The following is a 20,602-nucleotide window of genomic DNA, read 5'->3' on the forward strand; positions in this document are numbered from 1 at the left end:
GCTGGAAGAGGAAAATAATTTGGTCAGGTGATCAATATGTCTGCGCCCAGGCTGCTGAGCTAATGTGGAAGGATAAGGTTTTCTTTCCACCGGTTTCTCACATTTTGTTGTGATATTTAGTGATTTTCTTTTCTTCATTATCAATCTACTCTCGGCAGCTGTTTCACTTGTTCGCAGTTAGATTTAGAGGATCAAACTCAGGTAATTTCTATATCTAATTTTACAAAACACTAATAATAAAAACAAAATGCTGGAGAAGCAAGCCAGGTAGCAACTGTGGAGAAAGAAACAGACTTAACGTTTCATTTCTTTCTCCACAGATGCTGCCTGACTTGCTGAGCTTCTCCAGCATTTTCTGTTTTTATTTCAGATTTCCAGCATCCGCAGTATTTTATTTTTTATAAGACACTAATGTACTTTTACTGATCTGTTGAAGATGTTGCCGCGGCATTTCTCCTTTGCGAAGAGCTGAACGTATTGAAGTCAGACTTGCTGCTGTTACGTTACTACACTATTTATTCACTAGATTTCATGGTAATATTCTGACGCCATTTTTGACTTGATGTTTTAGTGTAACACGATATTTTGAGTTATCTCATTTTAAATCTGAAATTGTAGGCACCGAGAATGGCGGATAATGCAACATTACTTACACGTGATCCGAGAGATCTGCAACCTAGTATGCCCAGCCCAACTGTGATAGAAATGCTCTTTGAACGGTTTCAACGGCTTCCAGAATTAGACAGGTATGTATGTATCCAATCCATATCCATAAACATTTTATTTAACATTGTGATTGTACGATGCAATCGCTATTCCTAGAGATGGTGTTACATTTCAATATAGTGCTGTTAGATAATTTAGAACATTTAGACGAAGGACCTTCATTCAGTTCACATTTCCTTAAACTAAATGAAATTTAGCTAAATAAGTTATGGTAATAAAAGCCTCCAAATGAAGCAAGTGTTTAAAACACCTATAGGGTGACGCAAGGACAATTCACAATCAGAAAATTAGCTTAGCTATTTACAGTTAGTGGGTAGGGATAGAGTAGTTGCTGATGATGGCATGTCTCCAAAATGCTCATTAATTTTCTATTGTGGCATGGGATCTCGTCTTCCTGAATAGTGAGACTTGATTCTCCAAACAGGTGTCAGAAGAGAGGGCTCCAGCATGGTTCAAGTGTAAAGTCCCCATCATTAGCCGTCCATACCAAAAAGGTTCCCTGGTCAGTGCTGAATTAAGAGGCACCACAATTGTGTACAGTCCAGTTTTTTTTTTTATTCGTTCACGGGATGTGGGCGTCGCTGGCGAGGCCGGCATTTATTGCCCATCCCTAATTGCCCTCGAGAAGGTGGTGGTGAGCCGCCTTCTTGAACCGCTGCAGTCCGTGTGGTGACGGTTCTCCCACAGTGCTGTTAGGAAGGGAGTTCCAGGATTTTGACCCAGCGACAATGAAGGAACGGCGATATATTTCCAAGTCGGGATGGTGTGTGACTTGGAAGGGGGAAGGGGGTTGGGAGGGGGGTGCAAATCAGGCAAGAGTCCTATCATTATACAGCAGTCCTTATTGAAGTGGATGCAAATGGAGGACAGAATTTGACTTGGCTATATCTTAGAAGTCAGATAGCTTGCTGCACTCACTGTTTTGGCTCACTTATGATTAATAGTCTCTTGGGCAAGGTATCAATTACAGCCATTGACAGTGGACCATACTTCCAAGAGAAGACTGAAGAGGGAAGAAAAATGGTAGTTGCTTGCCTTTCTCTGCAGGGAAGAGTAAATATCATCTTTCTCCAGGGCAGTGTGAAAGATTTAACCAGAGATGATGGATAGATAGCTCATTCTATTGCCTCAATTTCTATTGCCTCAATTCCTCTTCCAAGAAATGGGGAGATGGCATCTTGATTCACAAGGGTATTCCATTTTTATTTAAGCTTTTTTTTGCCTGGCCCTATCAATGTTAGCCTTGGCAGCATTCTCACCTTGGAGTCAGAATGTTGTGGGTTCAAGTTCCACTCTAGGGACTTGAGCACAAAATCTAGGCTGACACTCCAGCACAGTACTGAGGGAGTGCTGCACTGTCAGAGGTGCCGTCTTTCAGAAGAGATGTTAAACAGACCCCCCATCTGCCGCCTTGGGTGGACATAAAAGCTCCCATGGGACTATTTCAAAGACGACCGAGGGACTTCTCCTGGCCAATATTTATCCCTCTACCAACATCACTTATCTGGTCATTATCACATTGCTGTTTGTGGGACCGTTCTGTGCACAAATTCATGTTTCCTACATTACAACAATGACTACACTAGTACTCCATTGGCTATAAAGCGCTTTGGATCGTCCTGAGGTTGTGAAGGGTGCTATATAAATGGGTCGAGAATTTCAATTGTCATCTTAACCTTGTATGCTAAGATGCCTAGCATGCTTGGATCCCCGTCTCACCCAACACTTTTTGATTATACTTTTTATTCCAATGGAGGTTTCCAGGATTGTAGAAAGGTTCCAAGAAGATAAATAGTGAAAGACTGTTTCCACTGGCTGGCAAATCACTAACAAGGGGCATAGACTCAGGATTATTAGAAGAATGGAAAGGGAAAAGAAAGAAAAAATATTTTCAGAGAAGGTCATTAGAACATACTTTACAAGTGGTTATTGAAGCAAACTATATTATTTAAAAGGGAACTGAAGTATTTGAAAAAGATTATAAATATTTGCACAGGAATGGGACTAGAATAGATATTTCCTATTTGAAGAGCTAGAACCAACATGATGGGCCAAATGGCTGTCGACAATACTAGAATTTTCTAACAACCACAAAACCTGTTCAAAGATAATTTTTTGTTAATGTGTGAGCTACTGCAGTTGGAGGTTAAGGCTTATAAAATTCAGAAATCAAACGCCAGTGATTCTAACTGATAATGCCTGGACTCTGCTGGAGATCAAAGAGAGGGCATGTCAATATCTCCCTTAGTTATCCTCAACTTTGGGATGGCTTGAATTTTTTTTTAAACAATCTCTGGGACGTCATTTCTTCTGCAATGGTAGAAGGCAAGGTACTCTACTGCAATTTTATTATTGTCTTTGGCTCCTAGAAAAAGTACATACAGGTTCTCAGCTTCCATTCAACAAACTTTTCAGTTCACCTTGGGGGCAGATGTGACAGAGATCCCACTTGCCTTTCAGGAAGCCCAGAGGGAATTGGACTCTCTGCTCATCTGTAATATTTAGGAACCAATTCAGCTCACAAAAGCTTGTTCCTATTATGATGGGGAGAAACTAGGCTATTAGCAGCAGAGCCATCCTAGTTCTGGGAACAGCCTAGTAGAAGCCAAAGTATCTCCAGTTACTATTTAGGAGTACTTAGCAATCTGCTTCAGGAATGGGATAGGCTGAGTAACTTTGGATGCATCGATCACTGTAGAAAAGATACTCCATGCTGTTAATTTTAAGGCTAATGAGGCCACTGCCTCATTAGTTTTTACAAAAAGTTGACACTCCAAAATTGTTTCCCTTTTAAGTGTTTCATGAAATTCCTAATATTGTATCCACCCCTGCAGTTTGGAGCGATGCTTCAGTCTCCCTTATACTGAAAAAGGACAAACCCAAGAAGGATTAAATCCAGCAAAAGAAAACAAACATCCCAGCAACTGAGCAATCTAAGGGGTATATAAGTAGAATATAAATATACTTGAATGGTAGTAACATTTGCAATAAATGTTTACATTAAGTTATGCATATTAGCAGGAAATTGTTACAGGAATTGCAGAAATATCGTTCACCCCAGAATATGTAAAATAACTTAATAAAATGAGCAGGTCAATAGGATATTCCCAAAGGATAAAAAAGGAGCTTTCCTGAGAATTTAGAAATTCAGTAATCCCAGGGAAGTAAAATGGTCTGACTTGAATAAGCCACTAATTGGGGCACAAGATAAGAGTTTCCTACTGGATGGGGATAGGAATACATTTGATACAAATAATGCAGTAATTGGTGACTTTAATCAACTCAATATAATCTGGGAATCCCTTAATATGTGTGGCAATAAAATTAGATAAAGTGACTTTTTCACCCAATGTCTTGTAGACCCCACTGGGGACAACTCATATCTAGACCTGGTACTTCCATCCATATTAGTGGCCTAAATGATCAAGTTAAAATAATCTGGTACAGAATCTGGGTGATGTTGTGATTTAGACATTAGTTTTTCACCATAACGGTCCTATACAAAGTGAATCTGAGTGGTCTCAATCCAGTTCTCAGCACAAAAACCTCAGGTGTAGGAATTTAATGTAGGGCTGCCTGCTCTCAGTTTTACCCCTCTTCTATCCTTATCTGGAGCAGCTTTAGCATATGTTCATGATAGGGTAGTACCAGCTCCTGTTAACTCTGATATAATCATGTATCAGCTATTAGTTGTTCCCCATATCTGTCAATGGTCTACTCTTCTCACTTAGAAATGATTTCTTCCTTTCCACATGTTGTATTTCATAATATTGCCACATATGTGGTGTGAGGTAGCTCCTCCCCATGTTCCTCAGAGGTTTCATGAGCACTGTGAAGATTAAGTGGCAGTTGATGAGATGTTCTGCACATTAACTTATGTTAGCAGTTGAGATTTGTAATGAAAACAAGGTTTATTCTTTTTTTTCCCCTCCCCCCACAGAAAGTTTTTTGCATATGGACCCATCTACCTTGGGATAAATTCGGCATTTGCTGGTTTAATAGCCAACAGTTTCTTTCGAAGAGTGCTCAACATCGCACAGGCTCGTTTTACTTCCAGTTTGCCCATGGCAGTCCTTCCGTTCCTGTCAACTATAGCAGGGTATAATGCTGTTGTATCAAAGCCTTTGCTTTCAGGTTAGTAAAGGCTTTCATAAAAAAAAAATCACAAAAGCTTAGTTTATACTACAGCTGCCCAGGCCTAAATGAAAGATAGTCACATTCCTATTTTTAGTACTGAGGACATTTTGTAGCAGTCTGTGTAATGTGGTATTATTTGAGTTAGTTTACAAATGGAGGAAATTTAAAGGGGAAGTGGCATTCCTAACCAACATGCACTATAAAACAAATTTAGCTCAACAAAATGTACCAACATTCTTTACTGGGGTGGGGGAAAAGAAACGAGAACTAAGCGTGAAGAGGGAGGAAATTAGCAGCAAAAAGGGCAGACATAGGCTTTGAGGATGCTTTTATGCCATCTTTATCAACTGAGTAGTAGGGCAGCTGTTTAAAAAGAAAGCGTTAATAAAATTATAAAATGAGAGGTTTTCAAATTGAAAAACTGATACGTTTCTTTGTTTAGGTGATGTCAACTGTCCCACGTGTGCTCTAGTTAGAGGAGGATTAGTAGCTTCTCTTGCTGGAGGCGTATATCCCATTCTCTTGGCCTTACCAATAAATGCTGGTCTTGCAACACGGTGAGGATTATATAGCTGTACTATACTAAATAAAGCCACCATACTAAGAATTGTTTTGATTCTATAGTTATTTCTGCTGCCACAAACATGATACACTGACATTTTTTTGGGGAGTGGGAAAGATTGTGCTGAATGTCAAAATTGATTTTTCATAATGATAAACATTTCAAATATTCAGTGCAGAAAAATACTCACCATGCATACTTTTTTTGTACAAATTCCTGTAAGTAAACAAAGTATGTTGTCCAGTATAAAGACCTAACTAAAATTATGGATTTGAGTCAGAAAATGAGATTTCTTCCAATCTTCCCATTGCTGCATTGTCCACCCTAGGGCTGGATATCACCTGGGAGTAAGCTTTCTTGGCTCAGAGTGGGAAGAAACAACAGAACAGTAAGCTCACCTCCACACCTATCTAGTCTATTAATAAAGCCCCCATCCTCCTCCTCCCAAATTAAACAATGATGTGAACAATTCAGTTTGCATTTAACTAACAGCTTCTTTTTGAATTTGAGGGGCCAGATATTCAAGATCCAGGAAGTTCTAGTAACTCTTCTGGGATCCAAAGACCGATTATGGGGAGGGGAAGGAGGGAGCAGTAGGAAACTTCAAAGAAGCAATTAGTGTCTGTCACTTTGATATGAAAGAAATGCTGTTAAGTTATTTATAAAGGTTTAGCTTTGAGTTGGAATTTTTTCCCCACCTGTGGAGTTACATGGAAATTGTTTACTGCAACTATTTCATTATGACTATGCTTGTTCATCTGTAAAATAAATTTGCTTGATATTTTAATTGAAATATTGCTTTCTAAGACTGAAGAAAGATCTTATGAACATTGACTCAAGCATCTAAAAACAATTACTAAACTTGCTGGGCATATGAGCAAAAGCTTACATAGTTCAAGGATAGGGTAGACACACTGTATGGGGAGTTGGGACTTGCCTGTGAAAGTGATCAATGATATAAGGGCCAAATAATCCAGGGCAAGGTTAGAAAAGACCCAAAAATACAACATTTATATACAAGCTCAAAGAACCAGAACCAGCTTCATAAGCTGGATCAGAGAAGCTCATCTGGCACAGCCAGCCTGCAAGTCGCCTCTTGGGAATAGGAGAGGATGGACTGGGGGGGGGCGTGGGGAGGGAAAGAGGTGCGTAAATTGTGTGCGTATGGGGGAAGTTGGATTTTTGTATACGGGGGCTTGCATTTGAGTTATTAAATGGGTTTGTCATGTGTATTTGGCTCCCAGCTGTAAAAGGTTGGACATCCTTGCTCTATAGCATTTGCAGAACTTACTATTCTAAGAAAAAAATCGGTCTCTCAGACTGAGGAATTATGCATCTTTAAATCAAAGCTGTATGTATAATTACTCAAAATAGTATTTATTTTCTAACTCTCTCTTTGTTCCAGGTATAATACAACCCCAATGCCAGAAAAGGGAAATATAATACGATTCTGGATTGATGTTTGTCAGCCGGTTATGAGGAAAATGGGCTTTGTGTTAATCCTTCAAGCTCTCTTTGGAGTCTACCTGAGTTCCAAGCACTATGCAATTTACATGAAAATGTTGGAACTTCCTCCAATTCATTCAGATCCTGAATTAAATGGTTTAAATTGAAGGGGGAAAAAAGTATTTAATTTCCCCAATACTGGTCAACAGATTATCATGCATTCACCAGTGTTGACCGGAGATAATTCCTTAATTTATTTTAATAACTTGGTGCATCTACAGTAATTTTACTTTTGTAACCTGTTTGTAATTGTACCGTAAAGTCCAGTAAGTGCTGCATCAGTGGTAACATAAATAAATCACTTAAAAATTCTGCTGTCCTAATCACTAGAACACATTGATAATGAAAAAAAAATCTTAAATGAAAAAAATCTTGAATATAAACCAAAACGTGTACTTGCATCCTTTATGCAAATAATCAACAAATGGATGGATGTAGCAATGGTGGTTTGCTGGATATGTTAAACTGAATGTCTTAATTCATGGTATAATAAATTGAGTAAAATGATAATGCTGTAATTTAGTTTCTCCCCTTTCCCCAATTTCCATGTCATACATCTTCCCTGTCCAAGAGGGCATCTTGGAAACCTGTTCTGCAGTTCTTCCCTCTCAAGAAAACACCAATCCTGCACTCAACAACCCATGAAAGCAATCCCCTATTCTCCCTCCTCCTGTCCTTATCACACCCCTCTCATCCTGTCTCCTGTACCTCAATTACCTGATGAACTACTGATAACTGGTGAGTTTAGAATGTCATTTTTTTTTAAAATGCCCTATTATTATTAGGGTAGTTGTCCTACTACTATTCCTACCCCTTAACTATCTCCTCTTTCTCCCACCTATCCCCTGGTTCTGCTCTTGCCTTCTTTGGTGTTGCTGATTCAAAATAGTACAGCAACTTTTTGTGCACTCCACACCCAATCCAGCATCCTTCAATTCGCCACCCCCATCAGCCTTCAACGCTGCTCTACCTTCTCCATCCTCACCCACCCCAATTTACTTTCTCCCTCTGGCCTCCAGCATCACAGTCCTAACTGTGCCCCAGTCCATTTATCCTCTGCCCTCTAACTCGCTCAATCTGAACACTGCACTTGCTCTTACATCCTATGTGCAACACCAGAGAGCTGCTAATTAAATTCGGTAAATGGGAATTGATGGATAGCTAAGCTAATTGTATGCCAGATAAATGGCTTCTCTTCCCACCCCCACAACGATCCATCCTTGGCCCCTTATCTACATTCTGCCCACTATCATCCATAAACATGGGATCAGGTTCAACATATACAACACCCAGCTCTACCTCTTGCCACCCTCCACATCCTTTGTGTTGTCAGACTGCTTGTCTGATATCCAGTCCTAGATGAGGTGAAATTTCCTCCAGCTAAACATTGGGAAGACTGAAATAATTGTCTTCAGCCTCTGCCACCAATTCCATCCCCCTTCCCAACCATTGTATCAAGTTGAACCAGAGTGTTTGCAACCTCTACATTCTACTTAACCCTGAGCTGAGTTTCTGACCCCATATCCTCTCCCTAACAAAGACTCTCTACTTCCACCTCCTGGGTATTTCCAGCATTTTCTGTTTTTATTTCATAATATCACTCATCTCCACCCCGCCTCAGCCCATTTGCTACCGAAACCTTTATCCCATGCAATTATCTCCTCCAGACTGGACTATTCCAATGCTCTCCTGGGCAGCTACCCATCCGCCACCCTCCATAAAGTATCCCACATCAAGTTCCATTCAACCATCACTCATATGCTTTCTGACCTACATTGGCTCCAATTTAAGATTGTCATCCTTAAGTTTAATTCCCTCCATGGCCTTGCCCCTCCACATTTCTAACCTTATACATCCTTCAGAACACTGTACTCTTGTGCATCCTCCATTCCCTGTGCTCCACCATTGGTCCTGCATACTGGAATTCCCTCCCTAAACCGCTCCACCCCTCTCATCCTCTAATAACCTTAGAATCCATCTCATGCCCTAGGTAACCCCCCCCCCTAATATCTTTCATTAGCTCTGTCAATTTTTGTTTGATTGTGAACCACCATGGGACATTTAAAGGTGCCATATAAATACAAATTGTTGTTGATGGGATGTGCATTTGATTGAAAACTCAAACACCTCCAGTACATGCTACTCCTAGAGGTATTTTCAACATTAAAATTATACACAATAGCTGCTATTTTATAATTAATATAGTACACTGAGATGATGCAATCTGCCCACCATAAATCACTCAAAATGCTTTCTGAAAATTGTCAGGTTGCCATTTTTCTCCAACATTTCTAATGTTCAACACAAGGGTTTAAATTAAAATCAAAAGGTTATATATTTCAGAATATGATTACATTTATCCATTATATCTTTTACTGCCTTCACTAAAGTTTTTACTTGAAGGTCTCAGCTTCAAGCCTGGGTTTGGACTTGATAATTTTGTCCAGAGCTGTGACTGGAATTATGCAATCTGAGCATATGCAGTGTATTTAATTTCCCAAAATGCATCAGTACCAGTCAGCTGTACTGATGGGATATTTTATTCACCTTTCTGGCCAGTAGCTTTTCTTCAAGTCATTTTGAAAAACAAGCAGACAAATTTCAAGAGATAAAATTTATTGTACTTTTTCTTTTATAAAGTGGCTCCATGTGTTCATGGCAAAAATAATGAGTGTTCTGATTATACATCTGTTGTAGCTTTTGTCCTAAAAACTTTAGAATGTGTATTATGAAAAAGATAGAACAGACGTTCTGGGATCAGAGAGACCAACTATCTTAGCTGTGGTTGGTTGCAGTTTGAAAAGGTCAATGCTAATTGCGTACACTTGTGGGATAGAGATTTTAATTTCTAATACTTGAGATGGGGAAATTTAAATCTACAGGTGAACAGGCAGTCATTTGTCAATCAAATTTTTTTAAGTTGACTTTTGAAAGCAAACAAAATCAGTTTGAGGGACAAATCAAAAGTGATGGGGAGGAGGGAAACTGGCTGAGAGTGATCACTCTTACCTGTTTCTATCTTTATAGTGCTGGTTCTCTTGAATATACTTCTCTCCTCTTCTGCTTGTGTCTCTGCTGCTTTCCCCTCAAGTCTTTTTTTCTCTCTCTACCCTCTTGGCTTCTCTGTTTCCTTTTCGGTAAAAGGAGTCACCATCAACTGGCAACCACCTCAGGAGAAGCAAGTGGCAATAGCAGAAAAGTGGATCGGGAGGCGTTAAGGCCGAGAAGAGTGACAGTGGAGCACAGGAATGGGGAGGGATACATGGATTAGGTGAGTCAAAGAGGTAGGGGTAGTGATAGAAGTGAGAGGATAGTAGGTAGCGGAATGGGTAGTAGCAAGATGAAGGGGCAGGAGAAACAGCTTGCAGCTATTAGTGGCACCCACCCCAAATGCAGCCTCCAGTTGATGACTACTCCTTTTACCCAAAAGGAAACAGAGAAGCCAAGAGGGTAGAGAGAAAAAAAAAGACCTGAGGGGAAAGCAGCTGAGAGACACAAGCAGAAGCGGAGAGAGGTATATTCAAGAGAACTAGCAACATGAAGATAGAAACAGGTAAGAGTGAACATACTCTCCAATTTGCCATTTGCAACACCATAACATTGACTTTTTTAAAAAATGGATGCTGCACTCCATCTGGGACATCACCGTTCTTTGAGTGACTACTACAGCTGCACATCTCTACCACTAGATGGAGCGCCATAAGTTTCAGCTTTCTACAACTCTCGACAGCTGGAACTGTGCTTACATTTGATTTTCCAGACTCCATGGTCATCAGGACTGTGCTATTCTGCTGGAATACACTATGTCTAACCTGCCATGATTCTGCCTTGTTATTCAAACTCCAAAGTTTAAGGAACCTGTCCCTCCTATATTGCCCACCCCAACCTACTGCAGAGCTTCAGGACTGCACTCCGATACACATCTGGCTTCTCAGCTTTACTCTGCTGCTGTTGCTATGTTGGGTCCTGGTCAGAAATCAGCATTCTCCTAGGCCAAATTCCATTCTCCGTTAACTTCTTGCTATAACCTGTGTCCACTCCTGGGAAAAACTCTTCACCCAAAAGCACTTTCAAACTCCCAACTGCCTAGACTTTGACGCTCCTTTCGGCATGATACTTCTGCGGCAGTCAATTTGCACAATCCATATTCTCACTTCCACCTTCGGTGCCCTTGACCCGAGCAAAACCTTTACTCACTCGCTCCCACCTAGTCATTCCCAATATTAATGTATTTTGGATTGTGTGATCCCATTTAGAAATAAACCAAAATTTCCAGCATCTAATAACCCTTAGATGTAGATGGTAAATCTCCAGCAGTTCTGATATGGAATTGAGAGAAATTGAAGATTTGTCTGATATCCTTTGATTAATATTCCTTATAAGGTTTACAGATTTGCTTAAGCACCATTCTTATTACAAGGCATTGTTGAAGTTAAGACAGCATTAATAGGATGTAGTAACAGACAGGAAGTTCACCAAAGAATTAAAGACAGCTTAGTGGTTAATGTGTTTTTCAGTCTAAAGAAATGTAACAAGTGGTCCCCCAAGAGTGATCTGGATTATGGGTATAGGACAATATCCAAAATTGACTTTAGGATGATACTGGTATGCTCATAGATTGGGCAGAATGATGTCGGCTGAAATTTAATGTCAAGAAGTGTGAGGTGAGAGGAAAAATAAGGAGTGAAAATATACACCAAATGGTCACCCTTTAAACGAGCAGAGACTTAGGGTTCATATACACAAATGTTTAAAACTGGGATGACAAGTTGATAAACGCTGATAAAAAGAACTAGACCCCTCATGCCACTCTAGGAAGCCACATTATGTTCGCCCCCATCAAAAAGCATAAAGGGCTGCAGACTCAGAACTAGAACAAAAAGAAAAGGAGCTTGAATCTCAACACAGGATACACTGAACAGAGAGCAGTGAAAGGACCCTGATAAAGTCCAGAGGGGAATTAAATAGCCTCTTGTCAATGGGTGGTGGAAAGGGAGTGACAAGCTGGGGATACTTCTTGCAGTCATCTTTTGGTCATAATTGCTACTGTAGTCCAATTATGTATTAAGAAAAATGATGATCTAGGTTGGATCGCAGCGAGATTAAGAAAGTTTACAACCTACTACACGTCGCTCTAGTCCTCCGAGAACTAGACTGCACCACAAGAAACCAGTTTTGATCGCCTCAGGGGGTCACCAAGGAATTTCCCACATCTCCTCCCCCACCCCCCAAATTGGCCTGGGTTTTTAATCTGGTTTTTCGCACCTCCCAGGAGATCACACGATTTTGGGTGGGCAGTGTGGGACAGTCTGGATGGACCAGAGGGTCTTTTCCTGACAGTCATTGTTCGAAACTCCCCCCCCCCCCAAAAAAAATTAGGTCATTTGATACCTCAAGTGCAGCCAGTGAACTCCAACTGGCAGTAAAAAGCTTCCAATTGAATAAAGCATGTGGCCCTGATGGTTAGCCTGCTGTTTTCTACAAGGTCCTACTCAAAGCTCACTCCTTTCATATTTAAACTCTTGCACCATGTGATGGAGACAAAACCTCTCAAGGCAATCACAATCACATTAATATATATTGTAAGGATCTAGACCAGTGCTCATCGTACAGACTTGTATCCCTCCTCAATATTGATTCAAATACTAGCCAAGATCTTAACCCCCAGACTAGATGCTATGTAACAACCGAATGACCTCACTCCAAGCATTTCCAGATCAAAGAATTTGGACAATCCTCCAGTTACAAACTGAACTACAGTAAAACAGAGCATATCCCTCACTCAGGATAATCCCCCAAATAATCAAGAATCCTACCACTTTTCATGGTCAGCGGCTGGCTTCAGATACCATGGCATACATGTCACACCAAAACTCGCCAGTGTTCAAAAGGAATTACTTGCCCCGCCCCGCCTATTTCAGACGCCGTCTCGCAAGGTACCAGCACGACTATTCCATGATCTGAAAAGCTGCATCTCAGAATTCCTCTGGGTGGGCACAAAACCACATTTATATCTCAAAACTCCTCCAGCTCCCAAAACAAGAGGGAGGACTTAGTCTCCCAAATTTCAGACACAATTATGAAATAATCATCTGGATCTCAGCCGAGATCTAAATGATTGAGGCATGTGCCAATCCCTGCTGTAACCTATGGCTGGGAATGAAAGCCAAGATCTATCTCACATACTCTCCTGTATAGTCTTTCTCATATACACCTTCAAAAGACACTAAGAGAGCCAGAAGCATCCCACTATTGCTACAACTCCTCAGCCTGCTGTCAGTCTCTGCCTGGAACTGGGTTAAATACAAGCAGCCTGGACTCTGTTCTTGGAGACCCACTCAACAGCACCTAGCCACTAAGAACACTGACATGTAGGACCCATTCCAACATCCCCAAGCCTAATCAACCCATAGAACTAGGGGCCAAAAAGCTGCTTTGGCCTGCAAACATTCCTCCTGCAGGCAATGTACAGTCAAGATATCACGATGATGTCATAAATTATTTATAGGAGCACACACTCAAAATGTGAGACACCTAAGTATACATTTACTTAAAATATATATGGCAGTGTACCCTTAATTGTATAATAGCTTCACAGAATATACACCTATAGAATCATAGGCTACAGCACGGAAGGAGGCCATTCGGCCCATCGAGTCCGCGCCAGCTCTATGCATGAGCAATCCAGCTAGTCTCACTGCCCCGCCCTATCCCTGTAGCCCTGCACATTTTTTAATTTCAAGTACTTATCCAGTTCCCTTTTGAAGGCCATGAATGAATCTGCCTCCACCACTCCCTCGGTCAGTGCATTCCAGATCCTAACCACTTGCTGTATAAAAAGGTTTTTCCTCGTGTCACCTTTGGTTCTTTTGCCAATCACCTTAAATCTATGCCCTCTGGTTCTTGAACCTTCCGCCAATGGGAACAGTTTCTTTCTATCTACTCTGTCTAGACCCTTCATGATTTTGAACACCTCTATCAAATCTCCTCTCAACCTTCTCTGTTCCAAGGAGAACAATCCCAGCCACTCCAGTCTATTCACATAAATATTTAAGTCCCTCATCCCTGGAATCATTCTAGTAAATCTCCTCTGCACCCTCTCTAAGGCCTTCACATCCTTCCTAAAGTGCGGTGCTCAGAACTGGACACAATACTCCAGTTGTGGCCGAACCAGTGTTTTATAAAGGTTCATCGTGATTTCCTTGCTTTTATACTCTATGCCTCTATTTATAAAGCCCAAGAACCCGAATGCTTTTTTAACCGCTTTCTCAACCTGCCCTGCCACCTTCAATGATTTATGCACATACACCCCCAGATCCATCTGTTCCTCTATCCTTTTTAGAATTGTGCCCTCCAGTTTATATTGCCTCTCCTCATTTTTCCTACCAACATGCATCACCTCGCATTTTTCCTCATTAAACTTCATCTGCCACGTGTCTGCCTACGCCACCAGTGTCTATATCCTCTTGAAGTCTATCGCTATCCTCCTCACTATTCACTACCCTTCCAAGTTTTGAAATTGTGCCCAGTACTCCCAAGTCCAAGTCATTAATATATATCAAGAAAAGCAGTGGTCCCAGCACCGACCCCTGGGAACACCACTGCACACCTCCCTCCAGTCCGAAAAACCTCACCACTACTCTGTTTCCTGTCATTTAGCCAATTCTGTATCCATGTTGCTATTGCCCCCTTTATTCCACGGGCCACAATCTTAATAGCAAGCCTACTTCTGCGGCAAGTGACTCACCTCCTGACTCCCCAATGCCTTACCACCATCTACAAGGCACAAGTCAGGAGTGTGAAGGAATACTCTCCACTTGCCTGGATGAGTGCAGCTCCAACAACACTCAAGAAGCTCAACACCATCCATGACAAAGCAGCCCGCTTGACTGGCACCCCATCCACCACCCTAAACATTCACTCCCTTCACCACCAGCACACAGTGGCTATAGTGTGTACCATCCACAGGATGCACTGCAGCAACTCGCTAAGGCTTCTTCGACAGCAACTCCCAAACCCGCGACCTCTACCACCTCGAAGGACAAGGGCAGCAGGTACATGGGAACACCACTACCTGCACGTTCCCCTCCAAGTCACACACCATCCCGACTTGGAAATATATCACTGTTCCTGGGTCAAAATCCTGGAACTCCCTTCCTAACAGCACTGTGGGAGAACCTTCACTACACAGACTGCAGCGGTTCAGGAAGGCGGCTCGCCACCAACTTCTCAAGGGCAATTAGGGATGGGCAACAAATGCTGGCCTCGCCAGTGCGCCCACATCCCACGAACTAATAAAAAAATGTGGCACTTTATCAAACACTTTTTGAAAATCCATATAAACATCAACTACATTGCCCTTATCTACCCTCTCTGTTACCTCATCAAAAAACTCTATCAAGTTGGTTAAACATGATTTGCCTTTAACAAATCCCTGCTGGCTTTCCCTAATCAATCCACACTCGTCCAAGTGATTGTTAATTCTGTCCCGGATTATCGTTTCCAAAAGTTTCCCCACCACCAAGGTGAAACTGACTGGCCTATAGTTGCTGGCTTTATCTTTACACCTTTTTTTGAACAAGGGTGTAACTTTTGCAATTCTCCAGTCCTCTGGCATCACCCCCGTATCTAAGGATGTCTGGAAGATTACGGCCAGTACCTGTGCAACTTCCCTCATCATCCTAGGGTTTATCCTATCCGGACCAGGTGACATCTATTTTAAGTACAGCTAGCCTTTCAAGTACCTCTTTTTTCTCAATTTTTAGCCCAGCCAGTATCTTAATTATATCTTCCTTTACCAAGATTCTGGCAGCATCTTCTTCCTTGGTAAAGATTGATACAAAGTACTCATTTAATACCTCAGCCATGCCCACTACCTCCATAAGCAGATCTCCTTTATGGTCCCTAATCAGTCCCATCCCTCCTCTTACTACCTGTTTACATGTCTGTAGAAGACTTTTGGATTCCCTTTTACGTTGGTCACTATTTTACGATCTCTTTGCTCATTTCCTTTTTCACGTCCCCTCTGAACTTTCTATATTCTGCCTGGTTCTCACTTGTGTTATCAACCTGACACCTGTCATACGCTGCTTTTTTCCACTTCATCTTATTCTCTATCTCCTTTGTCATCCAGGGAGCTCTGGCTTTAGTTGCCCTATCATTCTCCCTTGTTGGAATGTACCTTGTTTGTACCCGAACCATCTCCTCCTTAAAGGCCGCCCACTGTTCAATTACAGTTTTGCCTGCCAATCTATGATTCCAATTTACCCTGGCCAGATCTGTCCTCATCCCACTGAAATTGGCCCATGGCCAATGTGTAGAATACATAATATGTAGAATAGCTTCGTAAAATGTGAATGTGCTTAGAGAACCCAAAAAAGGAATCTAGGACTTACAAATGCAGCATATGCAAATCATCGGTCAGGCCGCAGTTAAAATGTGTCCAGTTTAGAGTGTCCCATGGTAGGAAGGATGGAAAGGACATGGAGAGGGTACAGAAGGGGTTTAATAGGTTGATACCAGGAGCGAAAGGCTTTTGGTAGAAGGCGTGACTTGAAAATCTTGGGCCTTTTTTCACTAGAATAGAGAAGATTAAGAGGCGATTTGATAGAAGAGTTCAAAACCATTTATACGGGTCAGCAAGTTGATAGCTAGATGGTATAAATTTAATAGTCACCAAAAGAACAAAGGAAGAAGTAAACATGAAGGTTAATACATGGAATACCCTACTAGAAACAGTGGTAATAACAGAATCCATAATAGGTTTCAAAAGGAAAGTTGATTGCAGATAGCTGGCACAAGCACAATGTGCTGAATAGCCTTCTGTGCTATAAAATTATATGATTCTAATCAATGTTCATTACAAATATATTTTTTCTAAAACTAGACAAGCAATTTGACCATTATTAGTTGACTAAAATTCCTGATCCTTACAAATTTCAACTAATCAAGGATGATATTAACATGGAAAATATGTCCAGAGACAAGGTACCAAACAGTGTTGCTGATTCCATGTCAGCACAGTATATTTATTTTTATTTTTAAAAATTACAAGCCTTTTATGTTAATGTCTCTCCAAAACATAATATGTTGTTTGAAATAGCGTCTACACTCATACTTCCTAATGTGACTCAAAGCATTACCATCAAAAGGGCAGATTTCATTCTATTATTGAAGTAGATGGTGGCACCAGAACATTGTCTTGGAAAGAAATTCATTGTGTCTACATTACATCAGAAAATTATGTTACTGCAATATTGGTAACATTAATACATGTAATGTTACCAATATTGCAGTAGGATTTTAAGCCAAAAGTTTGCCATTATGTTGTACAATTAAGGTAGAGGGCAAATGGCTTTAGAAGCTGATTTTACTATCAGATACTTTGCCGTATAATTGGTTGCATTTGCTAATGGTGAATTTTCTAGCTTTTTTTTTGCTAAAGGGCAATGCAGCAAAAAGTTGCCTATTTTGCCCAGATACAAAATAATTGCGATTTGCTGCCACCAATGTACTTTAAATAATACTTCAACGCACAACATATGGGGTGGGCAAGATTTTTGTCTATGTGGGCCGCATAGGTGGGTGCTATGGAGCTGCAAGAGCCACATACAAAAAATTTGGATCCAGATTTCCATCGATTTTCATATCTCTCATGTTGCTGATGCTAACAAATCTTGGAGTGCTGATTTATGATTTATCCACAAATTAGGTAAAAGTGCTAAACACAGCGCTTTCCAATACTCCAGCAGACAACATTCAAACAAGAAAAACAGCAAATAGACTGTAGTTGCCAGGACTCAGTGGCCACAGGTTGCAGTATGTCCATGCCTGCACTCGAGCCATTTGGAGGACCGTTCCTCTTTAACTAGATCAATAATACAAACGTGTAGATAAATGTGGCTGCCATAAACTCTGGTGAAGTTGTTTTTGAAGAAACAATAATTAAGTGAATCAAAAATCCAGAACATAATTGTGCAGACTTCCCAGCTTTTGAGTATATAAAATAATTCTTGGAAATTAAAAATTTGAGTAATCGGTACCATTCTTTTCCAGGTCATAGTCAATGCTTGGCTGTTATGGAAAAACAGAAAACTGTTAATATTGATGTCGATTAAAAATGGATTATAGTAAACACAAAATACTTCAGCGAAAACAACCTACTACCAGAAGTTTACCAATTCACTGAAGATTTCAATTTTGGGGGACAGGAAGATGCAAGGAAAAAAACTAGACACTCTAATATAGTGTTATAAACTGTCCTTCAAAAATAGACAATTCTGGATATTATACCAGTTAATAAGCATTGTATGCTGAAACTACTGGTGCATTCTAGATGTATTCTGAAATTTAAAAACTATATGTAAAGATAACATTATTAAACAGCAATTAATTACCAACAAACTACCATGCTAGTTTTGATCACCTGAGTTAAAGCGATTAAGAACCAAACTCTCCTGGATACTCCTGTGATTACACCAATGTATCGCAAAAACGTCTCTTCCATGGATGGAGATTTACTAATAGCTCAAAACTCCATGCTGCCAAATTGGATAATTAAGGATATTTCCCTTTAATATGCTGTCATTTCACATTAATCACAAAGTGCGCCTCTGTCTTATCTTGGATAGTGACACAAAAATCTGTTGGCTCTTAAGGCTGGAAAAGACCAAGACAATCACAACAATGGTAGCCCAGTGGTTATGATACTGGATAAGCAATCCAGAGATTCAGTTCAAATTACATCATGGCAAGTTGGGAAGTTGAATTCACTAAATCTGGTAATTTGTCGGCTGGCACCAGATAAAATAACCATGAAAGCTGCTAAGTGGTCATAAAAACCCAACTGGTTTACTAAGGTCCAGCAGGGGAGGGAACATGCCACCCGTACACAGTCTGGCCTACATGTGACTCCAGTCCCACACTGCATGTTTACAGGTTATGCAAGAGCTAGGTTGGATGCTAGGCTGTTCTTTTCCCCAGAGAATAGTGGACCTGTGGAACAGGTTGCCAGCTTGTGTGGTGAACGCTGATTCGCTGTATTCCTTCAAGAGAGCTGGATCCTTTTCTGGCTCAGACGGAGATCACCTCATACAAGAGGTAACAATGTTAAGCAGCAATTAAGTTCCAGTGCATACATCCGTATAATATAAATCAGGGACCATGTGATCTCCTGGACTAGTTTTGATTGTTTAAGTAATCAGAATGGAATTTACAAGATTTTTTTCTCCCTTAATTGGTCTGGGTTTTTAGCCTCTCCCAGGAATTACATGTCTCCAGGTGGGTAGGGAGTGTCTGTGTCATGATGCATTACAACTATATGGGACTGTAAAAAAAAAAATGTTCATGGGATGTGGGCGTTGCTGGCAAGGCCAGCATTTATTGCCCAACCCTAATTGCCCTTGAGAAGGTGGTGGTGAGCCGCCTTCTTGAACCGCTGCAGTCCGCGTGGTGAAGGTTCTCCCACAGCGCTGTTAGGTAGGGAGTTCCAGGATTGTGACCCAGTGACGTCGAAGGAACGGCGATATATTTCCAAGTCAGAATGGTGTGTGACTTGGAGGGGAACATGCATGGGCCTGTGGGTCTTTTCCTGTCCATCATTTTCATATCTTTATACACACATGGTTCACTCTTAATGCCCTCAGGGCAACTAGAGATGGGCAATGAATGCAGCCTTGCCAAGTAACCCACGTCCAGAGAACAAATATATATAAAATGGTGGACAACAGACACCCTTAGTTGATGTTACCAGAGCAGAACAACCAACCAATCTTTAAAAACATGGACTGCTAACCAAATGCATTAGAAAATTAAAACTATTAGGAAACATATCTAGGGATAACGAACACCTTTATTTTCACAGGACTTGAGAATTTTTTTCTCCTTTATTCTACAACTGCATGGACAACATCCAGTTATAATCGTAAATACAACCCATTTAAACTTGTACTAGATAGCCACAAATTTATCAGTTGCATAGGATATTAAAAGAAAATTAAATGTAAGTTTTCTTTATTAAGCATAGGTTCAGAACTGTTGAAAGCAACCTGCTGCACATTTAGTAGTAGTTCAGCTGGCAACTTTGACGTGCTGAATAGATTATAGCGGCGATACTGCAAGTTAACTTGCAAGGTTTTGTGGTGTTTACTGACAAAAAGGAAAAAAACAGTACTCTTAACATTTGTTGGATGTTACATGTGCGTTGAACTCTTATCCAGTCAATGTAATTTGGGAAACAATTTACGTTTTTTGCCTATAAGATACTATACGTTAGCAAGTGAACTACATAATTTACCTTTTTAGTGAAATGATTATGTAAAATTTTCACCTATTTCAACTCAGGTGGATAATACCGCCCTGTACCAATGTTGCTGTATGTCGCATCCTAAACAGGAAGAGCTTTAACAGTCAATCATGTATGCAACAAAAGACAAAAATTTATTTCAACAGAATAATCTACACAAGAAAATTCAAAGTATTCCATAGAAAAAAACATGGTGCATTATGTTGCATGGAAATGTACTTGATAATTATTAAATTTAACAATGTTTCAAATTGCATAATACATTAATTAGCACATATTCCATTACTTCTTATACTACCTTTAATATAAAGGAGGAATGAGGCCAACAGCTGGTTCCATCACTCTTCAACTTCCAGAGAAGTATCCAC

At 40.5% G+C, this 20,602-nt stretch overlaps 2 protein-coding genes across 5 annotated transcripts in view; one reads left to right on the forward strand and one right to left on the reverse strand.

Annotated features, from left to right (window-relative positions):
• dlg2 (discs, large homolog 2 (Drosophila)) overlaps window positions 1–20,602 on the reverse strand; it is an 861,897-nt gene that overhangs the window by 840,831 nt on the left and 464 nt on the right. For 2 of the 3 annotated variants that reach the window (XM_067986283.1, XM_067986284.1), the window contains exon 2: window positions 20,259–20,601. The gene's annotated coding sequence lies outside the window, so the exon portion shown is untranslated. The remainder of the gene's footprint in view (window positions 1–20,258; window position 20,602) is intronic. The other variant, XM_067986281.1, reaches the window with a different exon arrangement.
• Window positions 3–7,441, forward strand: tmem126a (transmembrane protein 126A). Of its 2 annotated transcripts, none has more exons than XM_067986287.1 (5): window positions 3–201; window positions 619–746; window positions 4,667–4,860; window positions 5,306–5,420; window positions 6,831–7,441. In XM_067986287.1, the coding sequence occupies exons 2-5, from the start codon at window positions 628–630 to the stop codon at window positions 7,036–7,038; spliced, it is 636 nt and encodes a 211-aa protein (XP_067842388.1). In that variant the 5' UTR covers window positions 3–201; window positions 619–627; the 3' UTR covers window positions 7,039–7,441. The 2 variants fall into 2 exon arrangements, with proteins under 2 accessions (XP_067842388.1, XP_067842387.1); XM_067986286.1 differs by lacking the exon at window positions 3–201 and adding an exon at window positions 431–534.

Source organism: Heptranchias perlo, chromosome 6, assembly GCF_035084215.1.
Source record: "Heptranchias perlo isolate sHepPer1 chromosome 6, sHepPer1.hap1, whole genome shotgun sequence".
Classification (NCBI taxonomy): Eukaryota; Metazoa; Chordata; class Chondrichthyes; order Hexanchiformes; family Hexanchidae; genus Heptranchias; species Heptranchias perlo.

What these genes read in the sequence shown, in the direction of transcription:
- tmem126a (XM_067986286.1), top strand. An exon ending in CGGCTTCCAGAATTAGACAG is followed by an intron (nt 747 to 4,666) that starts GTATGTATGTAT and finishes CTCCCCCCACAG; the next exon opens with AAAGTTTTTTGCATATGGAC. An exon ending in ATCAAAGCCTTTGCTTTCAG is followed by an intron (nt 4,861 to 5,305) that starts GTTAGTAAAGGC and finishes TTCTTTGTTTAG; the next exon opens with GTGATGTCAACTGTCCCACG.